The 18,643-nt window shown below is 46.5% G+C and overlaps 1 protein-coding gene across 1 annotated transcript; it reads left to right on the forward strand.

Moving 5' to 3' along the window:
• Positions 1–1,682: 1,682 nt before the first annotated feature.
• Positions 1,683–2,913, forward strand: TACSTD2 (tumor associated calcium signal transducer 2). The gene has a single exon (XM_046017463.1). The coding sequence runs from the start codon at positions 1,801–1,803 to the stop codon at positions 2,767–2,769; it is 969 nt and encodes a 322-aa protein (XP_045873419.1). The 5' UTR covers positions 1,683–1,800; the 3' UTR covers positions 2,770–2,913.
• Positions 2,914–18,643: the final 15,730 nt, after the last annotated feature.

The raw sequence follows: 18,643 nt of genomic DNA on the forward strand, positions 1-18,643 counted from the left end.
GATTTGTGATTCAGAAAGCCTTCTCTGGGGGTGCCTGGGTGGTTCAATGGGTTAAACCCTCTGCCTTTGGCTCAGGTCATGATCTCCAGGTCCTGGGATCCAACCCTACATAGGGCTCTCTGCTTAGCGGGGAGCCTGCTTCCTCCTCTCTCTCTGCCTGCTTCTCAGCCTACTTGTGATCTCTGACTGTCAAATAAATAAATAAATTAGCTTTAAAAAAAAAAAAAGCCTTCTCTGACACAGCATGGACTGGGTGTTGGAGAGGGGGAAAGAATCTGGAATCTGACTAGGCTTTTGGTTCAAGGAGCTGAACAGAGACGGCGGGAGTAGAGAGCATTCCCACAATGCCTGGTACTTATGGGGAAGAAATTGCCCTCACATGACTCTGCTTTCTCTACCTGTAAAGGGAGAATGATATATTTCCACCTACCCGCCTCAGGAATTGCTTGAAAATTAATGGGATAGAGGCTAGGTGGCTTTCATGTGTTAAACAACACCCTTGTACTACTGCTGGTGTTCATTAAATGCTGAACATATAAAATGTGCTTTGAACAAAGGAGCCGGGAATAATTATAGCTTGCTAATTATTGTTAATTTTACCACAGCTTTGAAACCCAGGACTTTCTCAATGATTCAAAAAAGAGACTGCAGCCCCACCATCCCATTAAAGTAGCCACGCAGAGGCCGACCAGCCATTTCCCACAGGCCCATCCTTTTCTTCTTTGCAGTGGTTCAGCTACTTATCTGGGCACAGAAAAAGAAAAGCAACGACGTACTCTTTCAGAATCAACGTATACAAAGAACCCCTTGTAATCTTGCTTGTTCTTTTGAAGAACTAGTTCCTTTTTGTCTCCCTACACTGGGTACGTGTATGAATATTACGTTTCTGTGTGTGTGTGTGTGTGTAGAGGAAAACTGTGTTTAACAGAATTTCTGACACACTGGATCCCGGGACACCTGGGTTTCACTCATGATATGGTAACACTGCTCCCTTTCTTCGGACTCTGCACCACTCTGTTTCCATAAACACGGATTTAAGGTTTCACAATCACCAGGCAGAATACCAAAGACCCCTCCGAAGAATTTGAGGATATTGATGGCTGGGTGCCTTTAAGTCTCAGCCTCAACTGCATCGCCTATAAAATAGGTCTGAAAGATTGTACATACCTGTCAGGACTGAGGCGAGGCTGAGATAATGCCTGTGAATTCTAAACTAACTGAGGGCTACTGGGAGAACTGGGCGGTAGGTTGGGGATAGAGGTTGGGAAAGGGAACAGGAAGGGGAGTGGGTAGGGGACAAAGGCCTGGCGATCTCCCGCGCCTTACTTTTTAATGAAATTCTTAAGCATTCCTGTTCAGGAGAGCAGCCAGGCCACCCGCGGTCCTCAGTCTGGGGGCGGCTGGGATGGCTGTTCCTCCCCAGGTGAGGCCAGGGCGGGCCGGGGGCGGGGGCGGGGTCCCACAGCCCGCAGGTGAGTATCGGTTTTCCTCTCTCGGGCTTTCGGTCTGGAGGAGGCGGGAGCAGCCTCTGCTCCTCCGATCCTATCGCGGGCGGCGCAGGGCGGGCTGTGCCTTCCGTGGGACGGTGACGGGGCGGGGAGGGGGGGGGGGCGCGGGATGTGTCACCCAAATACCAGAGGGTGAGTCCGCCCAACCAGCCCGGCAGGTCCGGCGGAGTATAAGAGCGGAAGGGAGCGGCCAGCGGCAGAAGCCAGAGACTGTCCCAGCGCGGAGCTGGAGCCCCGCAGAGTCCCCAGCGCCTGGTCCGCCCGCGTCCCGTCTGCGCTCCGCGACCCCACCATGGCCCGGGGTTCGGGCTTCGCGCTGCCGTCGCCCCCGCTGCCGCTGCTTGTGCTCCTGGTGGCTGCGATCGGCCCCGCGGCCGCAAAGGACAACTGCACGTGCGCCACCAACAAGATGACCCTGTGCCGCGCGGACGGCCCCGGCGGCCGCTGCCAGTGCCGCGTGCTCGGCTTGGACTTCCCGGTGGACTGCTCCACGCTGACCTCCAAGTGCCTGCTGCTCAAGGCGCGCATGAGGGCCCCCAAGAGCGGCCGCGCACTGGTGCGGCCCAGCGAGCACGCGCTCTTGGACAACGACGGCCTGTACGACCCCGACTGCGACCACGAGGGCCGCTTTAAGGCCCGCCAGTGCAACCAGACGTCGGTGTGCTGGTGCGTGAACTCGGTGGGCGTGCGCCGCACCGACAAGGGCGACCTGAGCCTGCGCTGCGACGAGCTGGTGCGCACCCACCACATCCTCATCGACCTGCGCCACCGCCCGGCCGCCCGCGCCTTCAACCACTCGGACCTGGACGCCGAGCTGCGGCGGCTCTTCCGCGAGCGCTACCGCCTGCACCCCAGGTTCGTGGCGGCCGTGCACTACGAGCGGCCCACCATCCAGATCGAGCTGCGGCAGAACGCCACCGACAAGGGCCCCGGCGACGTGGACATCGCGGACGCCGCCTACTACTTCGAGAGGGACGTCAAGGGCGAGTCGCTGTTCCCCGGCCCCGGCGGCCTCGACGTGCGCGTGCGCGGCGAGCCGCTGCTGGTGGAGCGCACGCTCATCTACTACCTGGACGAGAAGCCCCCCCAGTTCTCCATGAAGCGCCTCACGGCCGGCCTCATCGCCGTCATCGTGGTGGTCGTGGTGGCCCTCGTCGCCGGCGTGGCCGTCCTGGTGATCACCAACCGGAGGAAGTCGGGGAAGTACAGGAAGGTGGAGGTCAAGGAGCTGGGGGAGCTGAGAAAGGAGCCGAGCTTGTAGGTCCCGGCGGGGCAGGGGGGGTGGGGTGGGCCACCGATGGCAGCCCGGCCCCAGCCCGAAGAGAGCCGCTCGCCTTGACTCTTGGCCCAGAGGAGACCTTGCTCTTTCCAAATTCCTGCCTCTCCCCACCCCCATCGGGTTTAATCAGGGTCACCTCTCTTTCTGACTTCTGGCTTCAGAGGAGGCATTTCTAAAATTCCTTCCCTTTCGGTCCGACAAGAAACCTGACTCAAGAGTTCAGCGAAGTTCGGCGCAGGGTTACGTGTGAGAATCACCTGTTGGTATTAACACTGCGGCCGGCTTGCCATGGACGCGGAAGGTGTTGAAGGCTTGCAAGCGCTTCGATGGGGGGAGGGAGGACGGCGCTTTTTACTGTCCCCGGTTAAGTTATGTGGTTAGCTCCACCAGGATCCTGGTCGTGCTGGTGCGAAGAGGAGTTCGCCCACTGAGCCCGCGTAGCACCCGCTGTTGCCGTGGTTTGTACGACCAACCGCATCTGCTTGTCACCGGGAAGGAAGCCTGTTTCAGCCGCCCGAACACATTTGAAATTCTTTGAGGGCGGACTGTGCCCTCGAAACCCAGAGTTTGTTCCTCAGCCTGCCCTTGGTATAGCTGGTATTAGTAATGTTTCTTTTGTAAAATGTTTGTACATATTTTGTCTTTGATAATGCTGCTGTGATTTTTTAAAAAAAAACACGAATTTAATAAAATATGGAAAAGGCACAGACCAAAAGATGAAGTTTGTGAAAACTCCAGATTTTTATCATTTGGTTTTCCTCAGTTCCCAAGACTCAGATTTCTTATTTCAAATTCTAACACTTTTTTTTTTTTCCCCTTGCAGGAGTAGGCATTTCATTTTGCCACTCTGGTGTTTTCTGAGATGCCTTATACAGGCTGGTATAAATACTGATTTTTCTAAGTAGGATTGTTTGGAAGCTTCCTCCAGAGCGGGGGAGGGAGGGTGGGGGAGGCTAGAACTAGATGCTGTTGTAGGGAAAGAGGACCAGCTTTTGGTTCTCTAAAGGCTCTCCAGTGGAGAAAAAAAGCACTGCCTTTGTTTCAGGAACTGTATCTCCTTTGACTCCCAGCCCTACTTGGAAGTAGTGGTATTATACCCATATAGCCCCTGGCGATTTACTTCATGTCAAAGTATCCTGGCTCGCCAGACAGGTTAAAGGACTTTCCCATGTAGTTAGAGCTAGTCTGTAGTGGGCTCTACGCAGTAGGGGGGTGGGGGGGAAGAGCACGCACCCAAGTTGTTTTCCTAAAATTTCACTAGTAATATGCTTTAAAAATTTTTTTACTTCCTATTAGCTGTAAAAACTGGCTGCCTGTCGTTCCCCACCTCCTGGCTAAGATCAAGTGTAAAACCGGCAACCTGTCTCCTTCATGCTCCTTTTCTCATTTTTACTCCTTCCTGTTCATGGATGTGGAGTGTGTTAGAACGTCACTGTTGGGTAGTCTACGGGTAAACAAGTTTCAGCAATTACTGTGAAAGGGTGCAACAATGGGTGTGCACAAAGGAGGGAGTGGTTGGTACACCCGAGGGCTAACTACAGGACTACTGTTTCCTCCCCTGGAACCCACCTCTTTCTCCTCCTCCCACTCCTACTCTGTGGTTTATGCCTACCCCTCAAAGACTGAAACACCAGGTAAGAACTGGGGAGGTGGCTTTCAGCTGTGGCCTTCCCAGCCTGGGGTGGATCCCTAAGTGTATAAACACACACTCCCTTCAGCTGCCCCCACCCATCCCCCAAAGTCCCCTCTAGTTCAAATGGGGCTTAATGAGGGGAGAGGGGAGATGTAGGCTGGCTTTCCCAAAGTGCATTGTGCTCCAGGCCAGAATGGGAGCTGTTAAGAGTGTCAGACTTCACTCTCCTTCAGCTCCCCTGAGTTCCTGAAAGTGCCTTAGCTACATGGACCCTGGCCATCACCTCTAGCGCAGTCCCTTATTTTACAGAAGGCACAGGCAAGTGGTTGTTCCCATGGCACAGCTGGAATGAGACAGTCTCACATTCCCTAGTCCAGGATTCTTTTCACGACCCCAGGCTGCTATTGTTTCAATAGCAGCCTGCCTACAAAATGACTGCCTACAAAATAAACAGATTAAGGACTGAGTAGGCAGCTGAGCAATGGGAAAAACCCTGAAAAAGCCTGTTTCTTCATAGAGTATCACTTCTGGTAATTTCTAAATTCCTGTGTTAATTCAGGACTGAGAATCTTTGCACTTTAATCCTCTTGATACTTCACAAAAACACTTTTTACACTTACCATCTTCAAGACATGGGCTTACTGGAAATAACCCAAGTGATGACAATCCTGAGTCCAAATCCTGCTCCACTAGACAAATAAGTCACTTCCCTCTGTGCAGTTTCCCCATCTGTTGACTGAAACCTACAGATCTCTCCCATCAATGCGAAGTTTAAATGCAGTAACTGATAAAAGTACATGGAATGATCTGGGCACTTAGAGGTCAGGGTATGTTAAATTTCCTCCTCTCTTATAAATTGGATCCATTTCACATGTCAGAAAACTGAGGTCCAAAGAGATGGGGTAACCCAGGATCACACAACCTCCAGATGCCAAAGTCAGGGTTTAGAATCTTGGTCTTTGTCTTCCTAGCCCAGGATGCACCAATCAGGTCAAAACACCTTCCTTAGTCACTTCCTCCAAGGAAGAACCCTTCACACTTGTGTTTTGAAACAGCTTGCATCTGCTGAGGGCAGGATCATCCAGACCTCGCTCTATCCAGGAGTTTAGCCTCCACCTCCAGGGTCTCCCCTAGAACACCCATTCACTGCCTTGGGCTCAGGCCTGGAACCGGCCTTGGGAGGAATGTGAGGAGCAGGTGTGGCTTTACCAAGCAGGTTGCAGCTTGTCTTCTGAGCCCTGTGGGAGGCCCATTTGATTTCCTTGTTTCGGTCACTGGGGCTTTCTCAATCTTGCTATTTCCTTAAATGGAGCAGTTTAAAAAAAAAAATCACATGATTTCTCCCTGCTCCCATATCTTTGGCTTCACTGTTTTCCAAATGGAATCACAGAATGTCAGAGGTGGAAAAAAGATCATCGAGTCCATGACTCCACTTTGCCCATGAAGAAATGGAGGCCCAGAGGAGAGGATGGATTTACCCGAGTCAGGCAAAGAGTGGCAGCCTTACTCAAAACCACCGATACCCTGATTTCTATCTTGTCTAATGTTTGTTCCGCTTGTCTCCCTAATTAGTCTTCTGCTTGTTTTTTTTTTTTCTTCATCACTCCTACTCTTAAATTGTGTTGTTTTTCTTTAGCTTTTTTATATCGCTTGAATTCAAGGGAGAGATATTTTGTTTAAATGTAAAATATATGGGCTTTGAAGTCACCTGGTCTTTCAGACTCTGGTTTTCTTACTTGTAAAATAGGTAAAGTCTGACCCAATATGCTTGATTTTAAAGATTACATTAGAAGAGAGGGGCTTGGCTGGCTCAGTCGCTGGAACATGCAGGTCTTGATCATGCGGTTGTGGGTTCGAGCCCCATGTTGAGGGTTGACTTTACTTAAAATAAATAAATAAAAATAAATTAAGAAAAGATTACTATGGAAGATAGGAAAAAACTGAGTATTTTGTAAATGATCACTCTTGTTAGAATGACTGCAAAGCCATCAAGAATCTGGGGGAAAAATAACTAGTAATGGTTAGGTTCTCTCCAGCATTTTGTGAATAGCACTTTCACTGCATTTTCTTTCTTTTTTTTTTAAGATTTATTTATTTATGTATTTGACAGACAGAGATCACAAGTAGGCAGAGAGGCAGGCACAGAGAGAGAGGGAAGCAGTCTCCCCGTCAAGCAGAGAGCCCAATGTGGGACTTGATCCCAGGACTCTGGGAGTCATGACCTAAGTCGAAGGCAGAGGCTTTAATCTAATGAGCCGCCCACGTCCACTGCATTTTCTTAAGGGAACATCTGTGTCCCTAGACTTCTGTTATTAGTGGGACTAGAGCAACCTGGGAAGGCACCTGTTTCAAAGGCAAAGGCATGGCCCACCTGGTTTGTATAAGACAGCTGTTCACACCAAGTGGGACACCTTCATTATGGTGTGAGAAATAGATGTCTTTGTTTTGAAATTATATTATTATTAGGTCTGTAATAGCCTTTTATTTTATGTTAGCATACTCTTTTACTCTAACTAGTTTAAGTGTCTATATTATTATTTCTAAAACTGATGAAATAATTAAGACGCTAAAGGTTAGCTTACTTGCCTCTGGCCACAGATCTAATAAGTCGTGCATCTGGGATTAGAACCCAGGAAAATTGGCCCTCAAGTTCATGTTCATAACCACTACAATACTGCTTCCTATAATTTGTAAATTTGCAAGCCAGACTATATTAGTTTTTACGGATTTATTATACTGGCCTGCATTCATTATTTTTCAATTCTCTAGGTCAGAAGTCCAATACAAATCTCACTAGGCCTAAAATCAAGAAGCCTGCAGGGCTGCGTTCCTTTCTGGGGGTGCCAAGGGAAATTTTATTTCCTGTTTTTATTCAGGTTGCTGGCAGAATTCACTTCCTTTTCTGTTGGGAATCCAAGATGTCTGCTTTCTTACTGGATGGACGCTAAGAGCTGTCCTGGGTTTGTAGCACTTTCCTTAGCTCATAGTCCTATCCTTCATCTTTGAGGTCAACGATATCCAGCTGAGCCTTTGCAAGGCATCTTTCTGACCATGCTTCCCCTGTCTCTTCTCTTTCAGGCCACAGCTGGGCAAGGTTTCTCACTCACGAGGACTCATGATCAGGCTGAGTCTACCCACAATGTGCAGAACAAGGTTATCCCATCTCTAGGTCTCTAACCTTAATCACATCTGCAAAGCATTTCTGGCTATGTAATGTAATATATTCACAAATTCTGGAGATTAGAAGTGGGCGTCTTTGGTGATGGGGGGATTCTCTCTACCAAATCCATGCTTTTAACCAACATACCATCCTGCCTCTGGAAAACTGTAAGGCAGGGGGCATTTTTGTGTCTAGTTACAGAAGAGCTCCTTCTCCCATGGCCCTCTCCTCTGATCTTTTTTGAACAAAGACTTTCCAAGGGGGAAAAATGGATTCTTGGGGAAATTAATCCTGTAACCCACACTGGGTCATTGAACTAATAAGCTCTCAGGAAAGTGCGTTGACTTGAACGGATACCAATAGATGGGGTTTTGGAATATAGGTGAGGTTCAGTGGGGTGGAGTCTGGAAACGATGACCAAGAAAGAATTCTTGACACATCTTTTGTGCAAAATGGTGGTTTTATTAAAGCACGGGGACAGGACCTGTGGGCAGAAAGAGCTGCTGCACTGGGGTGGTGAGGGGTGGCCGACTGTATACTACGGGGTTAGGGAGGTAAGGAAGAAGGAGGTTTTCGAAAGGATTTTCACATATGTTAAAGAGGACCTACAAGATACCAGAGCCCTTGCCGTTGTCAGGTTAAGGTGGTTTTTCCCTCTAGGAAGGCATCAACATTAAGACAGTTGGGAGCTTCCTGGAAGAATGTCACACGTGTCCCACCAGGAGTGGGGGGTGCGGGTAGGTTGTAGGGTGTCAGTGTGTGCTCTCCTCATCTACCCTTATGCTCCCTCATCACCAATGGCTACCGTTTATTAAGCACATAGGACATGCCAAACACTGTCTTACAAGCTTTGTCCTCGTTATCTCATTTATTTCACAACAACCTCATAACATGAAGTACATTTTGCTCTTCTAGTTTTACTAACAAGGAAACTAAAGCAAAAATAGATGACTTGCCAGAAATCACATGGCTGATAAGGAGGACAGCTGGAATTAAATCATCCAGGGCCACCGTCCTCTGAGTCTGTGTTTTTACCCCTACACTCTGTGACACTGCAGGGTAAAGACCCATGTCCCATGCCAAGTGGTGAAGACGCAAATGGGGAGGCCTATTCCCCGGGACCTAGATAGAATCCCTCAAAGGACTGCCTGGGAATTTAATGGATTTCTTTTACAACTGACAGAGAACCCTGAGGGGCATCTTTCCACCATCATTTCCCTCCCCAAACCATTCTCTTTCACAGCTAAATGCCACCAGAAGTTTCTTGATTGCTTTTTTTTTTTTTTAAATGACAACATTCAGGACAGGAAGGAATTGTCAGGAGGGTGGGAGTGGGTAAGGGGCTAGGGTACAGTGAATGCAGGAGAGCTGTACCCCCAGGTACCGCAGCCATAAGTCCTCAGTTTCAGGGGAAATTCTCAAGCCCACACTGTACAACAGGCCAAACCAAGATGGGTGAGAAGGGAAAGGGAAATGATCTAGAGTGGTCTGAACACGTTAACCAGTGGTTTCAGAGCAGGCAGTTTGGCTTACCCCCTGTATCATGTTATGTCTCCTTGGAAGGACAGGGACACGAATCCCTTGGCTAGTTCATTCTAACCCTCAGAAGCCTTACACACTCAGGGCTCCCACCCTGGATGCGATTCGGTCTCCTTAGTAGTGCCACGGCCCTCAACTCCCTTGTTAGCCCCAAATGAGCCTATGTAGAATTCTGACCTAGTCTTAGCAGGAGTCACATCCATAAGGAACTGACACTAAATCTGAGATGCAAGGTACAAGTAGGTGTTATTTATGCATGAAGAGGAGCATTTCGGTAAGGGAGAATGGCATGTGCAAAGGTCCTAAAGCTCAGGGAGTGTGGTCTCTCGGAGGACCTGAGAGTAGACCAGCAAGACTAGAATAGAGATAATAATGGGAAGGTGGTACTACATGAGGCTGGATAAATGGAGTGAGGACAGACCATGGAAGACCTTTCAAGCTTATTGCATATTTTGACCTTTTGCGGAAATTCACAAAAGGCATGCCCTCTGTGCAGACAAGCATAAAAAGGCATCCTTTCTAGTTGGACTTAACCCTGCCATGCAGGGTTTGGCATGGGGGCTGGTGAGGACCTTTATGTGAAGAAAAAGGAGCCCCTTCCGCCCTGATGACACAACCTCACGCCCACACCAGACAAGAGCATAGAGAAATCATTGAAAAAGTATCCTATTTTTCAGGGGATGATGTAATTATATTGTGTTCCAAAACAATCATTGGCTGAAGTATGGAGAACAGACTAAAAAAGAGCAAGAAGAGGGGAAAGGAAACAGTAGAAGACCCGAAGAAGGATTTCAGGTAAGAGACAAAGGGAGTTTGGACTGAGAACAGGTGTATAGGATCGTGGTGGCAATGGAGAGAAGTGGGTGTATGGGAGGGACACTTAGGATATAAAATCAATAGGACTTGGGGATGGATTCAGTATGGGGGTGGTAAGGAGGAAAGTGGTATCAAGAATGGCTCCTAGGGGCGCCTGGGTGGCTCAGTGGGTTAAGGCCTCTGCCTTTGGCTCGGGTCATGGTCCCGGGGTCCTGGGATAGAGTCCTGCATTGGGCTCTCTGCTCAGCAGGGAGCTTGCTTCCCTTCCTCTCTCTCTGCCTGCCTCTCTGCCTACCTGTGACCTCTGTCTGTCAGATAAATAAATAAAATCTTAAAAAAAAAAAAAGAATGGCTCCTAGGTTTCTGGTACCATTCATTCCCTTTGGCAGAGAACATGGTAATAAGAACATTTTGGTAAGACTGAAATGATCAGTATGGTTTTCAGACATGTTGGATTCATCCAGGAGTTGGATATAGATATCTGGTGTTTTCTGGGCTGGAGCTGAGAATTTGGGAGGTACTGGCATCTGGGTTTTGACAGGCACTGGAATATAGGTAGTACTTCAAAACCACGAACAGGGATGTGATTGCCTAGGGAAAGGTAAAGGACTGACAAGGGAAGAGAACCTACACCATGTTTCAAAAGGCTCCAGCACTCCAGGGGCAGAAAGAGAAGAAGAAACTGTAGAAGGAAACCAGAAAAGGTCGAGCCTAGGGATGGAGACAGAAGGACAAGCCCAGATTGGTACCAGGAGACAAGACCAAGTCAGATGTTGCGGGCCACCGACCAGATCGGGAGGAGAGTGTTGGTAAGAGCAAAGCCCCAGACTAAGAGAGACTGGAGGGTCTGCCATTTATGATTACTGTCTGCCCACTGCCTGCTATTTGGGGGCAAGCATCTGGGAACAAGGAGAGGGCTGGCATAGGCAGCTCAAGTGACCAATCTGTGATTGATGTGGGAAGGCAGGTGTCTGAGAGTGTCTGGGTACAACTTCTGGCAAAGCTACTTGTCAGTGTGTGATCTTGGGCCAGTTACTTAACCTTTTCATGCCTCAGTTTCCTTACTTATCTAATGAGGACAATAGTATACCCCCCTCCTCAAAGGGTTGGTGAGATAAGTAAATATGTTGGTACACACGTGTGCATAGACCAGGGCCTGGCGCTCCTAAATGTCAGCGATTACCAATAGCTACTTTACTATGTTCCTACATTAAACTGGAATACACAGTGTCCAGTGCAAGCCAGTGAAGGAAAGGGCTGTTTCTTTTCTATTCACCTCTGCGTTTTCAAACCTAGCACAGTTCCTGGAACATAGCAGGGGCTCGATGATTAATGCTGATTAAATGGCTGGATAGATGAGGTGGATACAGGTGTCTCCGCAGATGGCTAGCTCTGGCCTGGGAGTTTAAACAGAGCCAATTGTGTCCCTTTGACAACTGGGGTTAACCATTTAAGGAGGTAAATTTCATATGCTTCTACTCATAGCCCTTCACTCAAAATAATATCCAGAAGCAAAAGGAAGAGCAAGAAAGCCACTTAGAACTCCACGAAGGTTTTGTTAATGAAAAGCAATGTAGAACGCATTTAAGTAATTTATGAGTGGAACAAACACAAACCAAAAAGCAAGGAAAACACAGCAGGAAATGATATGCAGAAAGTTAATAGCTTTATTCTATACAGAACCGAGACAAATTGATTAGAAAAACAATGCTCTAATTAAGGCCTTAGCTAGGTACCTTGGTGCAAATTAGAAAGGGCGCCCCCCTCTGGGCAGATAAATTAGAAAAAGGCACCCCATGTAGTTGGACCCAGTGTTGCAGCTCTGGCTTGCCAAGTTCATAGGCAGGCAGGTAGCTTTGTGAGAAGACAAATGTGCCCCTCCTCAGCTGAGGACAAGCTTCTGAGGTGGTCCTGACGTCAGTAGAAAATGGACAAAGGTCACAAATAGACAACTCCAGAAGAAGAACTAGAAATGACAGTAAATACCTTTAAAAAAAAAAAAAAGATTTATTTATTTACTTGACAGAGAGATGAGAGAGAGCACAAGTAGGCAGAGCCGCAGGCAGAGAAAGGAGAGGGAGAAGGAGAAGCAGGCTCTCCACTGAGCAGAGAGCCCGATACAGGGCTCGATCCCAGGACCCTGGGATCATGACCTGAGCTGAAGGCAGCCACTTAACTGACTGAGCCAGCCAGGCACCCTGTAAATATCTTTTTTTAAAGTTTTATTTATTTAAGGTATCTCCACACCCTTCGTGGAGCTTGAACTCACGACCCCGAGATCATGCCTGGCATGCTCCTCCGACTGGGGCATCCAGACTCCCTGATAATAAACAATAAAAAAAAATGTGTCTGATATCTCCAGTAATTATAGCCATTCAAAGCAAAGTGGGACAAAAATTCTCCTTGTGAAATTAATACAACTGGTATTAGTCAATGCTGATGGGGGGGGCAGTGGAAAACAAGTTGACAAACATCTACCAAGGACCTTAGAAGTGTTTATTGTCTTTGCTCTCCTAATTCCATGTCAAAGAAATTTTTTTTAAAGATTTTATTTATTTATTAGACAGAGAGAGATCCCAAGTAGGCAGAGAGGCAGGCAGACAGAGAGGGAGGAGGAATCAGGGTCCCCGCTGAGCAGAGAGCCTGATGCAGGACTCGATCTCAGGACCCTGAGATCATGACCTGAGCCGAAGGCAGAGGCTTAACCCACTGAGCCACCCAGGAACCCTGTCAAAAAATTTATGTTAAGGAAATAAAACAGTGATGCACACAAAGGTTCACATAGAACACATGTTCCCTGCAGCAATTTTGTAACAGCAAAACCTGAAAGGACCCTGAATATTCAACAACGGGAGATGGTCCTACAGGTCCACAGCTTCTTGAGGGCATGTTTCTGAATCCAGAATTTTGGAATTTTAGAAGGATAGTCTGGGGCATATTACTTAGCCCCCTCAGCAGGGTTTGTGGCAGCATGGTCCACACGTCCAGGTTTCTGCCATGAAACTTATTTATAGTCACACTAATTGGTATAAATAAACCAGAAATAGTCCTAGGCCATTTCAGGTCAGCACCTGAACTTTCAAAACAGCTTTTGGTTTTCAGAGCAATTTGAACTTGTCAATAAGGGATTATGGATCTGTGTAAGTTACAGTATAATTTTTGAAGACTTTCTAAAGTCTGGGGCCAGGGAAGAGTAACAAAATTATAGAATGATCCTTCTCCATTTCAAAAAAGAAAAACGGAAACACAGTTGTTACTTTGAATGCACCATTTGTTGTTTTCCATCTAAGCGGACCATATCTGCTTTCTTTCCCCTCTTTTTCTCTTCTCCCTTTTCCTAAAATCTTCAAGTGGAAAGGTTTAATTTTTATCAGAGTACAGTGAGGCTTTGCCCTCACTCAGATTTCTCTGAGCTGCCTGCTGAGGGAGGCTGCAGGAAGGAAGCCCTCCTTGGCCACCACCCTCCCATTTGGTGACACAAAGAATGAGTCTTTGCATGTGCAGAGGGAGGGCCCTTGCTTGCAGGAGGAGCAAAAGAACCTAAATTGCTCTGTGTGAAGAAATGGGAGGGAATTTGGGGGGCAGAAGCTGGGGGACAGGGGAAAGGAAGGATCACTTAGCAGGGTGTTGGAGCCTCTGTTAGTTTCCTGGAGCTGCCAGGATCCAGCTCCCCAAATTTGGTGGCTTGAAATAATAGAAAACAATTTCTCACAGTCTGGAAGTTAGATGTTCAGAATCAAGGTGTCAGCAGAACCATGTACTCCCAGAAGGCTCTGGGGAAGCATCCTTTGCATTCTCTAGTTTATGGAGCTTGGGAAGCAGTCCTCGGTCTTCCCTGGCCTGTGGCAGTGTAATTTCAATCTCTGCTTTCTTCCAAAGGTGGTGCTTCCTCAGTGTGTTTCTGTGTCTAAATTTCTGTCTTCTTAAAGGACAAGAGTCATTGGATTAGGACCCACGTTCATCTAGTAAAACCTCATCTTAACATGACTGCAAAGACCCTATTTCCAAATAAGGTCACATTTACAAGTTTCAGGTGGATATGGATTTGTGGGGACGGGTTGGGGGGATTACTGTTCAATTCAGTACAGACCCCTAGTGTGGGACTTGACGGAGATAGGAATTCTAATATTCCTTTTTTTTTTTTTTTTTTTTTTGAGAGAAGGAGGTTGGGGGAGGGGCAGAGTGAGAGGGAGAGAAAGAATATTAGGCAGATTCCACACCCAGCACGGAGCCCCCTATGCTAGCTGGATCTCACAACCCTGAGATCATGCATGACCTGAGCCAAAACCAAGAGTTGGATGCTTAACTGACTGAGCCACTCAGGCTCCCCCAGTACTCCATTTTTAAAAAAGGCTCTTTCTGCTGAATGAATGAATGATGTATATGGACCTGTAATGTGAATTTCCTCCTTGCCTTGACCCCCCAAATTTCAGTATAAGTTGGCCATGCAAGTGTGCCACATGGGCAGTGTTGTTTGGGTGGGAATCAAGGAAAAAGCATTTTTTTGTTTCTGTGAGATAAAAAGGGAACAACCATGAGAAGTGAAATCAGGAACCTCAAAGAGACATAAGATAAGAGCAGGAGAATCCCTGGGAGTGAGAGTTGGGATCTGAGCTGGTATCTGGTTATGGATGCACACAGAAATAAAATGCAAGGATTCATTGATGGGGGAGAATAGGGCATTCTGTTGTTTTGGACTATGCTTTTATGTCTTTCCCAAATTTTCCATAATGATTATAATTTATTTTAATAATCAGGAAGAAAAATCCCAAAAATTATTTAAAAGAAGAGCAGTAAATGGTGATATACTATTTAGACTTTAATCCAGATCTCCAGAAAATAGCTTAAAGACCTGGAGAGCTGGCTTCTTCCTTTGTTTAGTCTAATTAGACCCCTAAATACTATTAAAGCAATAATTTTCATCCTTCATGAGTATAATTATCTTATTCAAAGTATTCTCTTTGATCAGCGTGGGGAGTTTGCAAAAATTATTATTATTATTTCATTAAGAAATCCTAAGTAAAAGCAATTACTAGCTTTTATACTAAAAATTAATCAGTACATGTTACAACTGTCTAGTAGCCACACAAAAACACGTGGTCATCATTTATTTTACTATACTTCTGAAAAACAAGTGAAGATTCAAACTTGTGAATGAGTAGACATTAGCCACTTACTATGTTGCATCACTATGCTAGAAACAGGACTAGAGCAGTAAGCAATTTCTGCCCTCAAAGATCTTATATGTCAAAGCAGCAGTGGTGTTGGGATTGGAGGATCAATTAAATAGGTCATTGCAATAGTGTGGGGCAAGCGTTACTGATGTGGGAGACAGGGGCAAAATAAAAAATTATATTTCCTTCCTCCCTACAGCCTATTTCAAGCCTTTGAAATAGGTAGAGTGAACTTCCTCCCACAGCTCAGCTGCCTTGATGTTCACACTTTGCTAAGGGCAAAAGCTAATCTTGGCTTAACATTATCCTGATCCTCCTCCCTACCCCAGGATGCTGTGAGTCTAGTTTCACATATAAAAATCCCTTTGGAAAACTTCTTTATCTCTATCTTCCCCAAGACATATGTTAGCAACCATCCCCCAAGCATATGACCCACTGATACACATCTGAAGGGTCTCACGACTAAAGTTTTCTAGACAGTAAGAAATGACCTTTTCCCAACAATAGCTAGCCCTCTCAAGGTCCTGGAAACTTTGCTTCCAAAATACCTTAGAAACTTAACCTATCTTTAACCCCCTCCCAACTTGAAAGTATATAATCAGCCATTCCTCATGGCCCCAGTGCAGGTGTTTCTGCTCACGGGTCCTGTCCCTGTGCTTTAATAAAACCACCTTTTTGCTCCAAAGATCTCTCAGGAATTCTTTCTTGGCATCAGCTCCAAACCCTATTTCCTCATCATTACAATGAGGGAGTCCTGGGCTCTGACAACATCCGTCGGGGAGAACTGATGAAATCTGATAAGGAGGTGGGTATCAGCTTAGGGAAGATCTGCTTCCGGAAGTTCTATTTGAACTGAGACCCAAGGATATGGGTCTCAGTTATGAGAAGAAGAGGAAGAGGAAATGGATTGAGGATGAAAGCAAGTGTGCAATACTTGAGTCTGTCAGTGAGGACTGTTTCTATTCCGGGTGTTAACAATTCAACTCAAACTAGTTTAGGCAGAAGAAATTTGTTGACTGGTAAGTGGAAAAGGAAGGGGAGACATTGGCTTCAGGCATGGCTGGATCCAAGGGCTCAAACAATGTCAGGTTTCTATTCCTCTCTTCATATATTTTTTCTGTTTTTGGTTTGGTGTCATTCTTTAGTCCAACTTTCTCCTCATCATGGGCAAGATGGACACCAGCAGTTCCAGGCCCACATTCTCCTAATTTAAGGGCCACTGAAGAATGTTATCTTCTTTAACTTTCCTTAGGGAGTTGACCGGGGGAGGAGTCAAGATGGCGGAGAAGTAGCAGCCTGAGACTACATCAGGTAGCAGGAGATCAGCTCGATAGCTTATCTAAACATTGCAAACACCTACAAATCCAACGGGAGAGCGAAGAGAAGAAGAACAGCAACTCTAGAAACAGAAAATCAACCACTTTCTGAAAGGTAGGACTGGCGGAGAAGTGAATCTAAAACGACGGGAAGATAGACCGCGGGGGGAGGGGCCGGCTCCCGGCAAGCGGCGGAGGAACGGAGCACAAAATCAGGACTTTTAAAAGTCTGTTCCACTGAAGGACATTGCTCCAGGGGCTAAACCGGGGTGAAGCCCACGCGGGGCCAGCGTGGCCCCAGACCCCGCAGGGTCACAGAAGGATCGGGGGTGTCAGAGTGTCGGAGAGCTCGCAGCTATTAGAACGGAGAAGCCGGCTGCCAAGACAGAGCCGAGGACTGAACTCTCAGCTCAGGGTTACCTTGAACTGGTCGCGGGCTGGGTGAGCTCCGAGCGCGGCTAGAGGCTGGGGATACGGGAGTGATTGGGTGCTGTCCTCTGGGGGCGCACTGAGGAGTGGGGCCCCAGGCTCTCGGCTCCTCCGGGCCGGAGACTGGGAGGCCGCCATTTTCATTCCCGTCCTCCGGAACTCTACGGAAAGCGTTCAGGGAACAGAAGCTCCCAAAAGCGAACCCGAGCCGATTACTTAGTCCGGCCGCCGGTAAGGGCGGTGCAATCCCGCCTCGGGCAAAGACACTTGAGAGTCACTACAACAGGCCCCTCCCCCAGAAGATCAACAAAATATCCAGCCAGAACGAATTTCATCTATCAAGGAGAAAGCAGATTCAATTCCTAAGACAGCAGAGCAATTCCAGAGGAGGAGAAAGCAAAGCACGGAACTCATGGCTTTCTCCCCATGATTCGTTAGTCTTGCGGCTACTTCAATTTTTTTTTCTTTTTTCAATTTTTTTTTCTTTTTTCAATTTTTTTTTCTTTTTTCTTTTTTCTTCTTCTGCTAAATTTTTTAAAACTTTTACCCTTTTCTTTTTTAACATTTTTTGACTAGTTCATCTAAATATATATATTTTTTCTTTCTTTTTTGTATTTTTTTATTTGTTTTATTTTTTAAATTTTTTTCTTTCTTTTTTTTTTTTTCTTTTTTCTTTTCTTTTTTTTTCAGAAGCTGTTTTATCCCCTTTCTCCCCCCCACAATTTGGGGTCTCTTCTCATTTGGTTACAGCGCATTTTTCCGGGGTCTTTGCCACCCTTTTAGTAGTTTATTTGCTCCTTCATATCCTCTTATCTGGACAAAATGACAAGGCGGAAAAAATCACCACAAACAAAAGAACAAGAGACAGTACCGAAGGCTAGGGACCTAATCAACACAGACATGGGTAATATGTCAGATCAAGAGTTCAGAATGACGATTCTGAACATTCTAGCCGGGCTCGAAAAAGGCATGGAAGATATTAGAGAAACCCTCTCTGGAGATATTAAAGCCCTTTCTGGAGAAATTAAAGAACTAAAATCTAACCAAGTTGAAATCAAAAAAGCTATTAATGAGGTGCAACCAAAAATGGAGGCTCTCACTGCTAGGATCAATGAGGCAGAAGAAAGAATTAGTGATATAGAAGACCAAATGACAGAGAATAAGGAAGCCGAGCAAAAGAGGGACAAACAGCTACTGGACCATGAGGGGAGAATTCGAGAGATAAGTGACACCATAAGACGAAACAACATTAGAATAATTGGGATTCCAGAAGAAGAAGAAACAGAGAGGGGAGCAGAAGGTCTATTGGAGAGAATCATTGGAGAGAATTTCCCTAATATGGCAAAGGGAACAAGCATCAAAATCCAGGAGATGCAGAGAACCCCCCTCAAAGTCAACAAGAATAGGTCCACACCCCGTCACCTAATAGTAAAATTTACAAGTCTTAGTGACAAAGAGAAAATCCTGAAAGCAGCCCGAGAAAAGAAGTCTGTAACATACAATGGTAAAAATATTAGATTGGCAGCAGACTTATCCACAGAGACCTGGCAGGCCAGAAAGAGCTGGCATGATATATTCAGAGCACTCAACGAGAAAAACATGCAGCCAAGAATACTCTATCCAGCTAGGCTATCATTGAAAATAGAAGGAGAGATCAAAAGCTTCCAGGACAAACAAAAACTGAAAGAATTTGCAAACACCAAACCAGCTCTACAGGAAATATTGAAAGGGGTCCTCTAAGCAAAGAGAGAGCCTAAAAGTAGTAGATCAGAAAGGTACAGAGACAATA

Source organism: Meles meles, chromosome 1, assembly GCF_922984935.1.
Source record: "Meles meles chromosome 1, mMelMel3.1 paternal haplotype, whole genome shotgun sequence".
NCBI lineage: Eukaryota > Metazoa > Chordata > Mammalia > Carnivora > Mustelidae > Meles > Meles meles.